Source organism: Anneissia japonica, unplaced genomic scaffold (assembly GCF_011630105.1).
Source record: "Anneissia japonica isolate Jap-2015-1 unplaced genomic scaffold, ASM1163010v1 scaffold287993_len234700_cov117, whole genome shotgun sequence".
In the NCBI taxonomy this organism is placed as follows: domain Eukaryota; kingdom Metazoa; phylum Echinodermata; class Crinoidea; order Comatulida; family Comatulidae; genus Anneissia; species Anneissia japonica.
The window spans coordinates 157,072-176,952 of NW_022729488.1; the positions used below are offsets into that span (position 1 = coordinate 157,072).

The 19,881-nt window shown below is 33.0% G+C and overlaps 1 protein-coding gene across 1 annotated transcript in view; it reads left to right on the top strand.

Moving 5' to 3' along the window:
* LOC117114695 overlaps positions 1-19,589 on the top strand; it is a 30,023-nt gene extending 10,434 nt beyond the window's left edge. The window contains exons 7-12 of the mRNA XM_033258383.1: positions 1,923-1,991; positions 2,893-3,162; positions 3,405-3,441; positions 5,526-5,646; positions 6,079-6,136; positions 19,519-19,589. Coding sequence (XP_033114274.1) covers positions 1,923-1,991; positions 2,893-3,162; positions 3,405-3,441; positions 5,526-5,646; positions 6,079-6,136; positions 19,519-19,589 — 626 coding nt within the window. The remainder of the gene's footprint in view (positions 1-1,922; positions 1,992-2,892; positions 3,163-3,404; positions 3,442-5,525; positions 5,647-6,078; positions 6,137-19,518) is intronic.
* The last annotated feature ends 292 nt before the right edge of the window (positions 19,590-19,881 follow it).

Consider the following 19,881-nt stretch of genomic DNA (forward strand, 5'->3'; position numbering starts at 1 on the left):
CCGCTCGGCTTAAAAACCAATTAATCTCGGGCATACCCTGTAAAACCAAAGTATTGCTACAACATGAAGAATTATAGGGTGCATTATTCTTTCCTGTCATAGACTGGTATAAATGTTAAAACAAACAGGAGTTCCAACACAATGAAAATTATTTATATGAAGAAATTGCCAAAATGAAATATTTAAAAATATTTTATTGAAATTTTCAGATAGCAGCAAGGTTGATGTAAAAGACAATAAGATTAAAATTGGTAAAAATAAAGTGAAGAAAAGTAATTTAACAGAAATGCATTATTTATGGTTTGTGTTGCTACAACTTTAATGCATGAAAATAACAATAATAATAAAGCAATTAACATATTTTTTAAAAAACAAATTCTCTTCTGTAATCCCCTGTAAAGAGCATGGTACCAGTTAAGACTACATTAGTGTGTGAATAGAGATGTATGGAATAGAATAGAATAGGGAATTGGCTTCGTGGTATCATTGACAACATTTGGTTAGCATTTTTTATTGCAATGCTTACTTGCTATATGCTTTTGGTTTCTATTTTCATTTCACAAGGAAGGCAATACATCACATGTTTTCATTTTGTTTCAATTTCATTATAGCTATATTAATACTTGTTTTGTTATGAACAGACGTTAATTATAAAAGTAGAAATATGAAGTACAAAGACAACTTGATAAAGAATATTGAACATGTCAGTTTTATTTATATTCTTTTTAGAGCCATATATTCAAAATTTTTAGTTCATAAATCCATAAAATCATACTGAACCAGAGGCAGATTTATGTTTTTAAAGGGAATGATTATGGGATATAAACTTTGTTCAGGGTCAGATGACATGCTCTTTGAGGAAAATGTTTATGTATAAGCCAAGAGGTCTATACTGCTACATTTTGTTGTGTCTGTTTCTGTTCGGAGATTGTTTTAATTGGTGTTTTCAACCAGTAGAAGCTTGATTTCACAAATTCTTTAATTTACATCGCCTACATACTACACCTCATCCATAGCTGCCTATTAGGCAGTATTTTTAATGCCAAACATGTGATGGTTTCATCATTCCAACTCTAAAGCTCTGCCAAGACTATTAAATTTTATTTCACAAAAACATGTGACATGCATGAATATAGTAATGATGACCATAAAATAGGTACATCATGTTTATAGGGGCATACAGCAGTTTTTTCTTAGCAAAAAAGTCAGTCTTATTCACGCTATTGGCTATAGAAGCTAAGCCGTAATTTATAGACTTTTTCTAATGATTTGACATGTACGCTCATTAAATACTACAACCCTAAGGCTAATAGGCCTATTCTCTTTACTCAGAAAAAATGTGAATGAACATGAAGTCAAGAATGAACAAACAACTAACTGAATCCCAAAATCATTCATAACTTTGTTTTATGATGATGATCAAATACATAGTTTATTCACATGCTTGTATTATCTTTTTCATGATTGTATATCAATCGTATTTTAACAACAAATGCTAAACTGAAGCCTTGTATTTTTGTGCTATTTGTATTTAATATAATTAATGAAATTCAACTTAAGTCAAACAAGGACTATATTTACAACAAAACAAAGTTTGTAGGATATGTTAGTATGTGTGTTTGTGTGTGTTACTAATTGGTAGTCTAATAATGCATATTTCAGTTTTTGTATAAACAGTCTTTTTATGGAAACTTGTGAATTAATTTACAGTGATCTAATGGATCATCTTTCCTAATATTACAGTATACGGCTGTTATTGTTATGCCTTTAATTTCTAATACTGGAATTTTTTAAATTTAAATATTACAGAAATATTGTTGATAAGTAAGTATTGTAAATTAAATTACAAAAGTGTGTTGAAACAATAATTCTAGTAATTGAGATATTTAAATTAAAATGTGTATTTCATCTTTTTCTTTTAGAGGGTTCAAACTCTGCATTGTATGCACTTTTCATTATCCCTGTCATACTGTGGATACTGTTTCTGCTCTGTAAGTTGCTCAGAAATTGTTTCTAATGCAAGACTTTTTATACCTCGTTTCTCTTTAAAAATGATGTTTGCTATAAAAATAAGGTTTGAATATACACATACAGTAAATATGAGGTCAGTATTTACTAGACTTATCACTCTTACGGGGTCCAAGTCAAAGAGTAGTTTAGTGCACACTGAGATTGGTAGAAATTTTCTATAAGAAGTCTAAAAATATGCTAAAGTATATTATTGATGGAAGTTTGAATTTATTTGCATTCATACTTTGAGTATTCTTATTAGAATTCTTGCACACATAACACAACTATTTCATACTTTACGTTGTTTCTCGTGGAGGCAGAGACTTAAAACCTTAATGGTTTATTGGAAGGATGCCGCAACGTACAGCCATAATATTGACGCTCGTTTGAACAGCACCCTTGCCTAATTGTTCTGGTGGTGAAAAGTCTTCTCGGTTAAGGAATATTAACTGTAGGCCCAGTGTACACAACTTGGCTCATGTGCACTTTATTTAAAGAACCCAGTGCATTTTTCACGATTTCTTTTGTACTGGTCCATACAGCTCCTGTTGTGGACAGATGAGAGTAACTGGTATCTGTTTACCGGGTACACGGAAAGACCCTTAGTTGGATAAACAAGTTACTATATGAGCTAGTCCACACCTTGAACACTTTTGAGATTTCAATATAATGCGTTACATGTAAATCCAAATATTACATAATCTAAACTAAAATATATATTTATTAAAAAGGTGTTTCAAATATTTGTTGAATATTACATAATTTTTGACATTTTAGTTTGTACAGTAATTCTGTTAACTCTAAATCAGAATTTATTTTGTTATTCAGATGAGTTTTCAGAACATTATTCACATTTTTTTTAAACTAAAGGGTTTTTTGCAGACTTTATATTTTGCAGGAAAATTGAGATAAAAGGAGAAGATATGACAGCAGTAGAAGGCGACAAATCACTTGCAATGAGTAAAAAATATCGTCCTAGTATTGCACACTTTGAGACTTTCCAGTGGGACTTTGTGATAAAAAATGAAGAGAAAAACAAGGAGGAATCTAAAACACAAGCAATTGGTTTAGCTCCTAAGCTCGGCTTCAAGTATATTCTTCGTTGCTGTTTCTACTTTTGTGGAATCTGTTGTATTGAATACAAAGAAAAATGTAAGTTACTTTACATTGATTGGCTATAGTAACTGTGAGCCATAGTAATTTCTTCAGCTGCCCCTGACCTGATAGAATTATTAGAATTATTCATTATATCTTTTCTGTATGTGTATTTTGATGGTCAATAAAATAAAGTGAAATGTTTTGGTGTTATCTGTAAATAGATTTTCTATCTGAAGTGGTCATAATCATTAAAGTTTAACTAATTTTGTCATCTCTATTTGCTTTCATGATTGTAGATGAAAATGGTGACTTGGAAAAGAAAAGTAAAAATAGGTTAGTTATTAAATAGTATTCGCTCCTCATCTTTTATTTTCGATTTTTATTATATAATTTCCAGATACAACACATAATACTTGTTTCCTGTCCTATATTTAAGTATGTTTTTAGAGATTTTTTGGGTCATTTTTTAATTAATAAATTTTTATCTGTGTTAAATTATATTTATTATTATATTCGAAAGTTTTATTATCTTTTATTTTTTATTATTAAATTCCAACTAAAACTAAGGCAGTACTTTTGTAGTCTGACATTTAATGGACTACCGTACTCGCACGAATAAGCGCCCCGTTTGAATGAGCTCCGATCCCTGGACAGACAGTATATTTCCAACTTTACTCTTTTTACATATGTTTATGCTTAGCCCTACTCCGCTTTTTCTTTTTCCGACCTTTAGCACATTCTCATCTAAGTTTTCAATAAAAAATACAATGGTCCTGCCATCCTGTTAATCTCAATCGGCCGATGGCCAACAAGCTAACCACTACCCACCACCACTAATTGCATCTGCAAATTTGCTATTATGTTGTTGTTGTCATGAGCCATGTTCTCTGGATGATTGGGCTATCTTTTCCGCCTAAGCACCATTTGTAATGTCTTTAAATAATCTTTTTTCATTCAAAAATGTGCCTCTTAAATTTAATAATTTCCCATAAGAACCCCTCGATTTTAATCTATTTCCATAAGTGCCCCCTCAATTTCCAGTCATTTTTCATAAGCGCCCCGTTCGAATAAGCGCCCCGTTTGAATAAACGCCCCTGAGAAAGTGCAAAAAATATTTTAAGCGCCGGGTGCTTATTCGTGCGAGTACGGTACTGTATTCACATACAAAGCCCTCACTACATTCACATATTAGACAAATGTGAATGTTTTGCAAGCAAACATGCTTCATTCTAATAAAATTCATAACAAATAATTTGTGTTCAGTTCTGAGAAAGCAGCATAATTTCAAATGGAATGATTGAAAGTGGTAAAATATTTTTAAAAACAGTAGTAACTAAGAGTGTAATATAAAATGTTGACACAAATGAGACATAAATAATATTGGACTTTTCATGGGATTGATAGTAACATGTAAACCACCAACCTACAGTACTACTACATAATTTGAATTTCTTCCTGATAGATTCTAGTGAAATTTTATAAAGTGAAAGTGCAAGATATATTGTTATGCATTGTTTGTTTTTGTTTTGGTTTCGTAAAATTGAATTTTTAAAGATTTGATTTGCTCTTTTTTTGGTGTGTGTGCATTTTGAATGTGTACTTCCAAATACATTAATGTTTAATTACACTATTTTATTATTATTTTGTACACTACCATTATTATTGGTTCTTTGTGGTAAAGCAATAGGATACTTTGCAGTGGCCTGTTCATTTTTTTCATACATCTGTTATTCTGATGTCATCAAGTTTGTTGAAAATTTTTAAAAAGGCAAACTTGAATTTCCAAGCATTTTTTTCCATTTATTTTTGCATACATGTAATATTTGGTCATGTAATTGCACTACTGCTTGAAAACCCCTTTTGAATCAATATTAAAGCAATACACAAGAACTTAATTACTCACCTCCACCCAAGATTGAATGTTTATTTGGATTTTAAAAAAAATGCCATTGCATTTTTGAGCTCTCCAATTAATGATTGGACTCTAAAGAATGTACAAAAATTGCAACAACTTTTATTTTAGGACACTAAAAAGTACCTATAACATTTCTACCTGAATGAATAATTTAAAATGTATATTTTGATCTCTGCTTAAAAAAAAGTCTTCGTTCACCCCTTGGGGAAGGGGTACAGAATCCTTCATTGGCGAGGATTAGCCAATCATTTTGTCACATAGTACCGGTCTTAAAAAACATTTTTGTAGTTTGAAAGTGCCGTTTACGGGAATCTAGAGGTACATCTTAAAATTTGTTCAAGTGTAATATTTTGCCAATGGCTGCATAGAAAACTGCGTAGAAAACATTTCAATTATTGAGTCCATACAGATGTGTTGTATACCAATCAGTTGAAATGTTTATTCCAATTTTGAATTTTTCCTGTACAGTATAGGAGAAATAATTAAATTGTTATCTTTTTAGTGAGGGTAAACATTATGAGGAACTTGAGCTGGAAGAAAAAGACTGTGAAAGAGGAATTGCTGATGGTGAGGATCTCTGTGGTAACAATGACCCCAATGAAGAAGAGGCCTATGTGAACATTGTATGTTATAGTATATTTTATTGTATATAACATTTAAGACAACAAGGTGAACAGTATTTTAATAATAATAATGTTTATTTTGACTTTTGGAAAGAAGGGTGCTTCTGAAATACAAAACACAAAAAACAAAATAGTAAGTACCTTTGTTCCCTCAATTCTCCCTAACAATGCAAACATTTACCCTTCCCCTTTAATAATATAAAACTTAACATCAAAAGTAGCATTAAAGCATTAATGCAGAAAAGGAAAATAAAACTATTGAAAATAGAAGTATAAATGGAGATGTAGGATATAGCAAGAGCATGGAATTAAATACTTCACTGCATATATTTCCTTATTTTTTTTATATACCTACTGCATTTTCAAAACTTGCTGAGTAACAACAGTATATCATTTTCATATTTTTTTCATACTTAATTTTTTTTTTCAAAGTCAACAGAGAATATCAACAAAAAAAGTCAATCACTGATCTTCATTCCTGATAGAAAAGGTAAACTTGATTCAACTTGTCCCAACTTCTGTATTTCCCATTTCATTATGAACTAGTTTTATGTAAAATGTATTATGGCTTAAATAATAACTGGTTAACTGCTCTTATTTGCTTATTTGTAGTAACTTAAAAATCATTTGACATGTAAAGTTTAAATGTAAATACATTTACTGACTGTACTAGACAGCATCATGCATATTTCTGCACCTGCTGCTTGACTTGTGAGAAACTTCCAGATCTTTTGGTGTGCTTCCTCCACAGTTCACCTATAACCAAGTCTGTCTAGATCCCATTTGATTACATTTTCCATGTTGTTTTAGATCTTCCTGGTCTGTGTTTTCCATGTCTTGGCTTCCAATTGTATAATATTTTGGGTAACATGGTTTATTTTGCATGCACATCAACATTTTCTGATAATGGATGTGCATTGCAGTGGTGTGTCTTTTGAAAGGGATTTCCACATCATATGGTGATCACTTTTCTTAGTCTTAGGTCCATGTGGCCAGGGGCGGCTCCAGGAATACCACGAAGAAAGGTCTAAGCTCCCCCATGGGGTCCACACCCAAATGTTGTTCCCGCACCCTCCGGCTGGGGGAAACATTTCATTGGTCGAGGGAATTTTTATATTGAAAAATAATAAAATTTTGTGTTAATTATGGGATATTTATTTAAAATTTGATAGAAAACCATGCAGGTTAAAGAGTCCCCCTATCTGTGGTCGGAGGTACCAGCACCCTGTCGGGGATCGGAAGAGCTGGCGCCACCACTGCAACCCATAGGATCACAAGAGTATACTGTATATGTTGTTATTTTCGCGTACAGAATTTTTCCCGATTTCCAACTTTCTTGACACTTTCGTGTTTTGGTGTTTTCGCGGACGCCATTTTAACAAAATGTTACATTTTAGGCCTAATGTACTGTAGCTCCGATCACAATCTTTTTTGTTTTACGGAAAGCTTAAAAACGATGCGTAGGCTGCCTTTTTTAAGTTGGCAAAGTCTAGGCACTGTACTAGTAGTAGTAGGGCATAGTAGTACTGTCTCTAGTGGGGCTTAGTAGGCTAGACGTAATAGTACAGTAGATGGGCTTAAAAAAGTGCTACGCGCTACAGCTGTGCTACCCGAGATTTCCGACCTATAACATGGTTTCCCATTTCATTCAGTTTGTTGTTTACAGTACTTCCTGTAATTTGAAATTTGTGGACATTTTCGCGAGTGGTGAAATTCGGGGTAAGCGCTACATTCGCGAAAATTAAACCCTCGCGTAAACAAAACTTATACAGTACAACACCTCGCACATACGGTAATCCCTAAACTTTGACAGCATAAGCTACATTTGTACTAGACACAATTATGACACGACAAGATACAAATGCACGCAGTGTTGAAGAATACAAACTACGTGATAATATATCGTCGTGTCGTTATCATGTCTATTGTAAATCTAGCATTATTAAGGCATGATTGATTTGTACTTTTATTTTTCCCCGATGACCTTGCTAGAAATTCCCCGATAGGGGGTCCAAGCGAGGGGCCTAGCGGTCCCCAGACCCCCCCACCAGCTCTGTCCCTTCATGTGGATATTAATACTGTATAGTAATTTTAATAATTATGGTGATCAACATAAATGAAAATTTTGTGTGCAATTAAGAGAAGTGTGCTAATATAAAATTTTTGTACTTGAGTGTTAGAGAAGACTTTCGGCATTAGTTTACTGTACTGCAATGCCTGTGATGGAAAAATGTACTTATTGTAATCTATTTTAGGTTGACGTTCTTTCCTTTAAATACAAAGTGAGTTATTGTCAAGATTCATTGAAGTGTTACACATTCATATCTCACATTGTGTTAATATAAACAATCCTTTTAAAATTCTCTACCATAGCACTTAAAGACAATTCCATTTTGAGTAATTAAGTTCATAACTTAACCATCTTAAGTTTTCAAAATTATTGACATACTTTAGTATATAATCTTTCTTGTGACTTTTTTTTTATCAAGGGGAACAAGATAACAATTGTGAAACTGTAAGCATTCAATTTGTACAGTTTGAGTTGTACAATTAATTTTATTTGTTTTGCATAAATAAGTACTGTATCTCAAAGGCAAAAATAAAAATGTTAATTTTGTGGTAACTAATATTTCTATCTTGTCAACAGAACTGTTTTCTGTTTTATCCCTATAAGCAATATTCATAACCAATTTATTAAATGGATTTGTTTTTATTTCCTTTTAGGTTATTACACAAATACTTAATTTACAAGAAATAATAAAATCTGTGATTAAAATACTAATAAGAAACCTTTATATATAATAATAAATAATATTACATCTATTTTGTGATTTCATATACATGGATAAACTATTTTGTAGGAGTTCAGGAAACTTCATTTAAACAACAATAGCATTGTTTGAATTTTATTCATTACAAACTCTTTTTACAGAGTCAAATTACTTATGCTGATCTTAATCTCAGCCCATCTTCTCCATCACGAGTGATTCGTACAGATGAAACTACATCCTATGCTGAAATAGATCATGGTAGAAATCTTGCTGGTATTATAGCTCTATTCATAAAGATGCATGACAATGTTTCTGCTTTAGCTCATTTTTGCAATATATGTTTAATATTACAAAATTTGTAAATAACAAACTTAACATATAAAAATTGAGTATTAATTTAATCAATTTAGTTCAATCTTTTATTGCTATGAAATCTGTGAATGGCTATTACCTGCTATACAGCTTATGCACAAAAGTATGCAAAATAAAATACCAAAAAATACCAATATGCCTAAAGGAACTATGCATCAAGGGTAGGGACATTACTCCACTAATGTCCCAGTGACTCGCATACCCCTCTCTAATTAAACTGTGAATCCAGGGATAGTGAAGTTACTTCTAAAGGGCCTAGTACCCAAACACACCACCCTAAACAAACTATGCATCCGGGGGTGGAGACGTTAATCCTCTAACGTCCTAATGACTTAAATATCCTGGTACTTTAAACAGGCTTGAAATAAAAGTCTTTGTTTTATTTCACTTCATCATTCAAATCAATAATAATTTTAATTCAATTTGAAAATAATTATCTTGCATTAAAAAATGAATGTTTCAAATCATTAAATATTTCTGCAGTTATGAAAAAAAAATTATGTTAGATATTTTGTTCAAGATCAAGAACATATCCAGGGCAATAAGGTATAGAAATTACCACAATCCTGCACCCACATATCCCAGCTGATTAAGACAGCATTTTGTTGTGCAATAAGAGTCTTTTATGAACACTTCAGTACCGAAAAAAAGCAAGACAACATTTAACAGATACATTAATTAATATATATAATATAAAAATATATACACATGGAATTAAACAAGGTTGAACAGGATGGTGGTGTATGAGCTTGTTGGCCATTAGCCGATTGAGATTAGCTGGAAGTAGACAAATGTAAGAAGAGGAAAGATACTGTCCAGGGAGCTCTCATCTGTCCAGGAGAAATATCCTTTTGTTGAAATTGACATAATATGAAAAATGTGAATCCACTGCGCAGCGCAAATCAGTCTCAGGATTAGTACGGTATATGTAATATATGTATCATGTATGGCGATAATAATTAAATCTTAAATCTTGAATTAAGTCTACAGAAAAAAGACCCTGATTTGCTTGTGATTTCTGCTCTCCTGGACAGCTAGTGTGTATAACTAGTGCCACTTATTTTCCATATTTTTTTTCTATTGCCTCAACTACAGTGCACTCTCCAATTCAAGATCCCTCTAATTGGAGAACAATTTTTTTAAAGAACCAAATAAAAGTCTTTAATCTTTTAATTTTCAAGTCCCGAAGGTGGTCTTAAATTGGAGGGCAAACTTTTTTATTGCTTTAAATTTAGTCTCTAATAATTTGAAAAACTTCTGCTGTAATGATACTTATTATTAGACAACTTTACCATTGACTCGCAAAAGATTGATTTCATAATTAACCCTTTGAGGTTCTGACCTGTATCTCATACGGGATAAATTTGAGTCTCAGTATGCTAGGCCCATATACGGTACAGGATGATTTCTCCCCTTGTTTTAGTAATGCTGCCCTCTGTTGCTCACACTTTTAGGGTATTTTCCTATTATCATAGTAACTCCATTTTTTCCTCCACCTATGGAGGAAAAATTGGCAATTTTTTTTTTTTTAGTGAGTGAAGTACTTGAATAGTCCAGGATAGCGGGATGAGAATAACAATTCATAAATATTGATTTCATAATTATCATTATTATTTCATAATAAATAAACCTGAATACGATTCTGAGTAAAGATTTTTACTAGAATCTTCTAGCAGTGCAACCAGTATTCTAGACCTAGGTCATGTACATGGACCACCCCCCCCCCTTCCTTCTTATATTTCAATATCCCTACCCCATTTTCTCTATTATATTATTATTTCATCAATTTACTAGTTTTAGTGAAACATTTCGTAGGTCCAATAGACCACCCTAGTTACAAATAGGCCTAGGTCTGAGGGGGAGGGGCGTGCGATAGAGGTTGTTCCCCAAATTGCGCCCTCAATGACCTTTGTGACCTAGGGCAAAAAAATTCATAATAAATATGAATGCATTATTTTATTCAACCAAACACATTTTATTTCTGTAGAATACAATATATTCCACATAATACAGTATATGTAACATTCATGAGCATAGGAATTTTTGTAGTAATGTTTACATGGGGTTAATGGATAAATAATACTCTTTCTTGGCCGCTAAATAATTTTGGCGCACATAATCTATGACCTAGGTCAAAAGGTCAAACAATTTTGCTATTTTTCGGAAGCCCAAAACATTTTGCCCAACAATCAAACCAACATTTGCAGAAAGTTAGTGATGAAAATTTGTGTTATTCGTTTTCACGAAATCTATTAAAAACCCCTTAATTGGCCCAGTTACCTAGGGTAGATCACTTGGGATTACAAAGGGTTAAACCTGGATTTCGACATCTGCTTTTGCTGCGTATAGCACCCTATCTATTGTCTTTCATTAAAAAACCCAACTGATTGAGTGTCATTGGTATAGTGCCTACTCATTTGCTGTTGAATGAAAATGTTAAAAATCATAATGCATAGATAGATTATAATATTATTTGCATGTAGTAGGTCTGAAAGTTTTGCTCAGTATCAGAATGCTATGTTTTAGAAAGCAATTATTTTGTTTGTGTTTGAATAATATCTGTATTGATAAGTTTTTTTTAAAAAGAATTTTGCTGATTGATTGAGTGTCATTGGTATAGTACCTACTCATTTGCTGTTGAATGAAAATGTTAAAAATCATAATGCATAGATAGATTATAATATTATTTGCATGTAGTAGGTCTGAAAGTTTTGCTCAGTGTCAGAATGCTATGTTTTAGAAAGCAATTATTTTGTTTGTGTTTGAATAATATCTGTATTGATATGTTTTTTTTTAAAAGAATTTTGCTTTAGGTAAGCCCAGCTAATTCCAATTCTAAAAGCTTTTGAGACCCTTTGTACATTGTCTCTCTAACAGCTCCATAATATGGGTGAGTCTTGGGCACTTAATGTGAGCCTTAAGTGTTAGTATTTGTTTTAGTATTTAACTATTATTTGTTTTGGGTTGATGAAATACAGGTTTTTACCATACTTTTGTGTAAGAATGAAATTGATTTTCATTTATATATTTATTTGATTTTATTTTTCATTTAAAAAAAATATATTTTATTTATTTCTAGTCTTTTATTTATGTATTTATTTAAACTTTTTAAGTACATTTTGTAGAAGCAACTTATTTTTGTGCTTTTTAATAAATTTTAAAAATATAAAAAGAAGCAAAAGCTGCACAAATACATAGCTTGCATCAATTTCAATATTGATGCACACTTTAAAAAAAATTTAAATTATCAGTAATAATAATTAGAGTTTATTGTCATGTTAGGATCATCCGGAAAGAAGAAGCAGCCAAGAAATTTGCCATCAGTAAGTTGTGGCACAAACATCATCTTTGTGGATTTTTCTCTAAAATCTCATTTGGTTTCATGTAACATTGCTTTTATATTCTCACTATAAAATGTTGATAAACTAATATAAAAAACATTTGAATAAATGCCCCCATCCTCAAATAAATTCCCCTCTAAGCCTTATTTGGAATAAACAGCTTCATTTCGAATAAACACCTCCCTCGAATATATACGCCCCATGGCATCTTTAATTGGGAACAATAAGTCTTGCATCACGCAATAACGCATATTGGTGGTAATTATGTGTTGTCGTTCCACATTTGCAAAACATACGCCCCGGTGCATTTACTTTTTCCTCGAATAAACACCTCCCTCCCCCCCAAATAAAAAAAAAAGTGACCGTAAACAAAGGTAATGGAAGCAAAATAATTCTCGACACCTGATTGAGATAAATAATTCTTTATGTTCACACAATAACACATTTTTGTAGTTACACATTTACAGTGAAATTAAGGACCAAAATAAAATAAACGCCTCCCTCGAACAAATGCCCCCATCCAATCAAGAGCCCCCTCAAAAGCCCTTTTCAACAATTGCTTTCTTGGTTCTTGTAGTTTATTTTCATTAAAATGTATTAACCATTTGACATAAAGTCCCATAACAGTTTAAAGAATTGAATAGGCACCAAGAGATAGCAACAAGAGCTCACACCCAAACATAGTGAACTTCTCTCTGTGCCACCTGGTCTCAACATTAAATATATACCGGTATTTAAAAGTATATATAAACTAAAAGAGAATCATTAAAGCACAGTGTGTAATTATTGATATTCTTTATTTCTTTAATGTCTGATTTAATAAATTGCATTTTTTCTGAATAATCTACAGATGAATATGAAAACCAATGCGATGCTTGCCTGTTAATAAAATATCCTGCCAGGCATATACAGTTTTTGAATAATTTACACTTGATTAGTAATTGGGATACCAATGTGATAATGGCCTTTTACTTATTATCCTGCCTCGCATCTACTGGTTTTTTTTCTCATGGTCAAATTGGTGCCCATTTCCACACAGATGCAGGCTTCCCTCCAATTAATGACCACTTTTAGGATCGGAGTTTCTATGCTTTTAGCAGCTTTAATCTTTAGAATAAAGGTTAAAGACAGTTGTACATTTGGGGCCACAGAAAAATAGTCTTACAACTGTAAGTGGTCTTTATTTGGAGGGTTATTTAATTAGAAAGAGACCTTCTGGAGGTGCTGTCTGGGTCTTAATACGCAAATGGTATATTCTCTGTTACATAATTACTAAGCATCAAGGAAACCAATTATATATCTACTGTAGTAATACTGTGTACAGTACTGTAGCAATAAAAGTGACAATGAAAGTATATTGCATCATTTTATAAGTATAGTGTATGCTCGCTACCATATTTTAGTTCATATTGAAATATTGGTTGAGAGTATTAAAGCCAGGTTCTAGAAAGAAAAAACAATGTTTTGATATGTTGTACAACCGATATTTATAAGACATAAAATGGGTGTTTAATGAAAAACTCAAACGGTTATTGAATACAAATTTTTGAATTTTTAAAAACTGGGGTAAAATCGGTGTAACCACAATCTCCTCCAAGATTTTAAATTTTCAAAAATCTGTATCTTATTTACTGTTTAAAGTTTTTCCCCCTTTTGTATTTTACAACATGTAAAAAAGTGTTTTCCTCATTATTTTCATTGAATCCGATAACAAGTTAGTATAAGGTTCTTTATGTTGATCCAATTATGAAGTAGACATATTATAGTGATGTAAAGACTGACTTGACGTTTTACCTGCTTCCAGCAAGGCTTAGTCATAAGTGCTGATATGACGAGTGTGGGCTCTCCGATGTTGGTTCCGGTGAACCATGAATGTGAACTTTGCAATAATGACAAAATGATTATTATTATTTATTTTGGATAAATATTTCAGCCGCTCCAAATTTCTTTCCTATTCTTCTTTCTTCCTATGCTTCTTCCATATTTATATTAAATTTAATTTACATTTCTAAATACATATTTACGAATGACACCTTGTTCGAAGAAAGAAATTTTGAATATATTTTGTTCGTGTGGGAAAATTTTAACCTAAATTATTAATTAATGCTACTTACATATACTTAATATAAATTTTCAAAGGAACACTGCATACATTGTATATATTAATATGTTTCAATCTTCCTATATTCAAAGATGGAGTTAGCTGGTCTCGTGCCAGTCTAGGTCATTTTAGGTAGGCGTTCTTCATAAAGGCTTTTACGAATGGATGACTTGTTGTGGAGCAGGAAACCAAGTGTCCCTCCCCATAGTACCACCTGATTATAAGTCGACGGAAAATCAATCGATAGTTATGGTTTTAGTTCTTCATATCGGCAGAAGCTTGGATCATCATAAAAGAACCTTTTATTTACCAGATATTGCTCCGACCACATGGCATCTTTTATGTGAATTTATTTGTTTATGTATAATATTTTGTAGGAAAAAATTCAGTATGCCGATCTTGACCTTGGTCAAAGTACATCAAACAAGATATTACGGACTGAGGAACAAACTCCTTATTTTGAAATGAATGAGGGAAAACTAGTCCATATTGGTATGTAGATAAAATTTGCGATAATGAAATTAAAATAAACCCAGCTGCTAAAATTTTACGTCTATTAGCTGAAAATATAGCATTCTACTTGTGTTTCCTGCCCTGATTTTGTTTCTCAAGTAACTTTTTTGTTGGCATACAGCCCACATGTAGACACATTAGCTATTGTCATACATAGCTATTGTCATACATGTCATACATGGCTATTGTCTCACTTGTAAGTTGTAAGAAGCCTACAAAATATGATGCTCATGCCTAGATAAGACCTGTCCTATAAAGAACTAATGTAGTTATTCAAGTGAAAATTGCCAACACAGAAAGCATGTATGGTTAGGAATTTAAAGTAGCCACAAAAAATTCTATGTCAAGCTGTAGAAATGCACTTGCCACTTGGAGTATATTTATATATACTGTAGTTAGATTTCTTCATATTTTTCAACATGTTTTACCAAAAACTTCCACTACAGTAGTATATTCCATCATTTGCTTGAGGATCCGCAGTCCCCTGCAGGGTCTGGTTTACTGGCAGCGACATACATGTAGGATGGGCCAGGTGGGCTTGAATTCACTAAATTTTAGTGGGATGGCAAACCCTCCTATCCTACCAATAATTTTACAAAATTTTGACAAAACAACAGGCTGATGGATCGGTTGTTGTCGGAAGGTATTTATATATTATAGGAGACGACATTATTAATCTGACAATGTAAAATACACTATTTCTTTGAGGGCCTTTTCCCCTGGACCCTGACCAGCGATCCTTGATGACCCTCTTTCCGCTCCCTTTGTTTCGCGTTCCCTCACAAAATGCTTAGCAGGCGCAACCAATGTTCAAACCATGCTGCCTGTGGTCTGGTTTATACCTCAGAGTTTTAATGTTATTTGAATAATAAGGGAAACAAAACTCTTTTAAGGAATTTTTTTTTTGTGGAGGGGGGCTGGTTCTATTAATAGAAAAACAACATAATTGTAACAGAAATTAATAGAAAATGTAATCATATTATCTGGTTAAAATTTAATGAGAGATATAAAGGAATGTATATATTTTTAGTGTGTTTATGCACCACCTACAGGGTCAATGTTTGAATTTGACATATACCAACAATTAGAAATAGATATACTTGAAATTGAACGTCATTATGGTGAAAGTTATTTTGTATTGGCAGGAGATTTCAACTCTAGGACTGCTGAGCTAGATGACTTTAATAATAATCCAGAATCTGAAAATATAGATATTAATGATCCACCAGACCTTTATACTCGTAAACAAATTTCAGTGGATAAATTTATAAACTCATATGGGAAAAAACTTAATGATTTCTGAAAATTATAAATTGCCAATTTTTATGCCAGGATTGGGAATGATGAAGGAATTGGTTTCTTTATATTTTTCGGCCATCTAGTAAAAAGTAATTGATTACATAATTGCTAGTGAATACTTACTATTTAATAACTTTTTAAAATAATTTTAATATGTGTGAATCTGATCATCTACCAATAGAATTTAGTATAAAGCTTAGTTTAATAAAACTAATAATAATATAGAAAATAAAACAACATGCCAATTTGTCAAGCATACACTAAATAAGTTTGGGATGAAAATATAAAAATGGACGAAGTCTTAGTTAAAAGAGAACTAGCAAAATGATTTTTTGTTTTAGAGAGGATTTTTGATATGCCATTAATAATAGAATCAACCTTAAAATCGTTTTTTGGCCTTTTTTTAATGAAGTTATAGGCAATTATATACGATTTTACTATGACGTCACTGGCAAAAGAGTAACAAAAGATCGTGTAAATAGCGCCGCGTAGGGTATCCGCTGCGTACGATCTTTGCGTGTACGCTGTAACCATGGTTGTAAATTGTGATTGTTACAGCATGCACGCAACGATCGTACGCGGCGGATATCCTACGCGATGGATACCCTACGCGGCACTATTTACACGGTCTTTTGTTACTTTTTCGCCAGTGCATACAGCTCCGCTCGTCTAATCGTATACATGTTTCAACAGACTTGGCTTGAATGAAGCGACGATACACAACACGGCATAAACAGTCGTCTCAAAACTCAACCAACACTGGTCTATATATAGTCAAGCCCTTCCACAAAGCCTTTAAATAAAACAATACATAATTTACAAACATGGTAACAACAATCCCCGTGATTAAACAACCCCCATCTTACACATCACTCAGAGATCCCAAGTTTGAAAACCAAAAAATAGGGAGATTTTTTTCGTGAAGCGATCACCACCTGTAGCGACGCGTTGTGACGCCTTACGACGCACTGTGCAACATGAAAGTATTACACAAAATGAAGGAAACAAACAATTTTCATTAATTTGTTTACTTTTATTTAACAATTTTACATTTGTTTACACATTGCAGTTGGCCTATATAAATTTATAAATATTATTATTTATTTAGAATTTTGCTAGTAAAGCATTCTTGGCAGCAGTCAACAAGGCTTTACTTGGTTCATTGGCATATTAGAGGCTATGGCTGATTTACTACATCTCTTCAAAGAACATAGAATTCTAGCAAGGTATACTGCAACTTGCAAGATCCACACGTTTGCTGAAAAATTAAAAAATAAATATATATTTTAATTTAGTTAGTAAATCATACTACATGTTTTAAGTCAGCATTTATATATGTCTAGCCTATACTAATTGGTACATAATGCCATAAAAAAAACATTAAATCCTGCCTCGCTAGGCTCCATCTGTACGTGCGTAACTAGGCCTAAGGCCGCAGAGTCACATTCAGAGTCACGACCACCACTACACACAGATGCCCACTCAACACAACACACATACCCTGCAGTGCAGATAGAGCCTAGGTCTACATGTATTTCGGGATTGATATTAAAATAAACTTCACTTTTCGGAAGACTACTTAGTACCAAAACCTACTATGATTTTTTTAGTATTGTTATAAAAGAACTGAAGCTTACTTGAAAGAAAAAGTATTTTTTATGCACCGATTCTACAAAGTTCCAAATCTTCGCGGCGAAAAAAACTTGGGGCATCCATTCCATCCCATGTGATTTCTAATTTCGTTAAATAAATTTCAACAAATTAACTGACAGCCATCTCATTGATTGAGGTCGGCGCGGATGAGAAAGATCGTAACATGGAGGACAAGGCGATTCTACCACGGATGTAGGCCTGCCTTGCCATGGAGTTGTTATATTGATAAACAACTTTAAATAACAACTCCCTGGTCTTGTTTACGACATTTTAAGGCTGAGCGTGCACCATAATATATTGGCTTAAGATAAGAAATGTTGTTTCATTGCTCTATGACATCGTGGAAATCACATTTTTCGTGAAATTTTCGGGATATTTAAAAAAATCGGGAGATTATTAATAAAAATCGGGAGGGCGGGAGACGGCCTAAAAAATCGGGAGAAACCCGCGATTTTCGGTAGACTTGGGATCTCTGCATCACTATACATGAGTAAATAAACCTATACCATTATAATTATGAGTACTCACAAAAATTAGGCCTAGCATAGCAATATTTGTTTAGTTTTACTCACCGTCGCAACAGCTAACCAGTAGTGAAGTGTCTCAGTGTCTTACCAAGGAAGGCCACTGTTAGCGTCGTCTAACTCCCAAACGGATTCCACAACTGTTGAGACCAAAATTTACCACCACTGTTGTTACTACCAGCACAAACATGTCCGGCTGCCTACCTGCAGTACACTGAAACAAAACCCTCACTAGCATTAAATAACATCGTTTACCATGACCAATTTGCATAATAGTCGACACATCTGCACTAAAATAAGGTTGCAATAAACAAGTATGGAACGCCAAGAGCGCCTTTAGGGACATCAAAATTGCTGGTTTTCATGACAGTCACCCCCTCCAAAACCCTCCCTCTAGTAAACACCATGAATATGTCAGCCTAACCAAGCACTCATTGCTATGAAAGTATGTACAACAGTCGTACAATGAATTCCAGTCCGCTCTCTCTGTTAGCGCTGTGGCTTTGCGTTCTCCATAAAATTGCGCAGGCTGAGTGTTGGGCGCAATGAGTGCCTGGCTTTACGATGGTTAATTTGACACATTCTTGCTTACAATTGGTATATGACTAGGGTGAGAAAGATCTTGTGTCTACAATCTTAATTTGACACATTCTTGCTTACAATTGGTATATGACTAGGGTGAGAAAGATCTTGTGCCTACAATCTTAATTTGACACATTCTAGCTTACAATTGGTATATGACTAGGGTGAGAAAGATCTTGTGTCTACAGTGGGTAGTGAGAGGAGCATGTGACTTGCCTTAAACTGAAACAAGATCGTTCTCACCTTCTCCATATACAATTGGTATATGAAGAAGGTGAGAAAAATCTTGTGTCTACAGTTGATAGTGAGAGAAGCATGTGACATTGTGCATTGGAAAATACTGACCTCTAAAGTGAATAATCATATTTTTAATTTTTCCACAGCCAAAACTCTAGACCTGGATTTATTAGTGCTAGGCCAAAATTTTTTTTCAAGCAGTCTGTAAAATAGATGACCCTTATACAAATTTTGGTATTCCGTTCTTTGGGAGAAGCTTAGATTATTTATAGTATGCAGTATGTAAGAAAATATTCACTGCTTTTTTCAGATAATGGTTAAAATGTGATCTCAAAATGCCCCTCACCCTCGTCTCGGAGCATAATACAATCTTAATTTCTCTTTGGGGTTATAGTTTGAACCATGCGCCTCAAAGGCTATCACTATTTTATTCATTGCTTGATTTGTACTGATTTTTGTGTTTATGTTTAATATTCCAGGGAAGACCTCAGATCAAAGGTTTGTTGTATTCAGTGAAAAATATTTGCATTTTGGTTTGCCTTTGCCATAGTTTTTTCAAATCATTCTTTTATTTCTTTTGCTTGATTTACCAGGTATTTTAGTTCACCCTACACATTATTTATGCTGTATTTACATTCTTATTATGATTATTAATCCACCAGCATTTTATCAATCCATAAAAACACCATAACAGCAGCAATAATGTATGACTGTTACTGTAGGTAGAGCTGCAGCTGGTTGTGGCTAACATGCTTGCAAAGGCCTGGATTCAAATCCTGCAAACAATCTTTGTCCACCTTCTAAGCCTCATATTTCCTCACAAGTTCATTCCATGCACATAC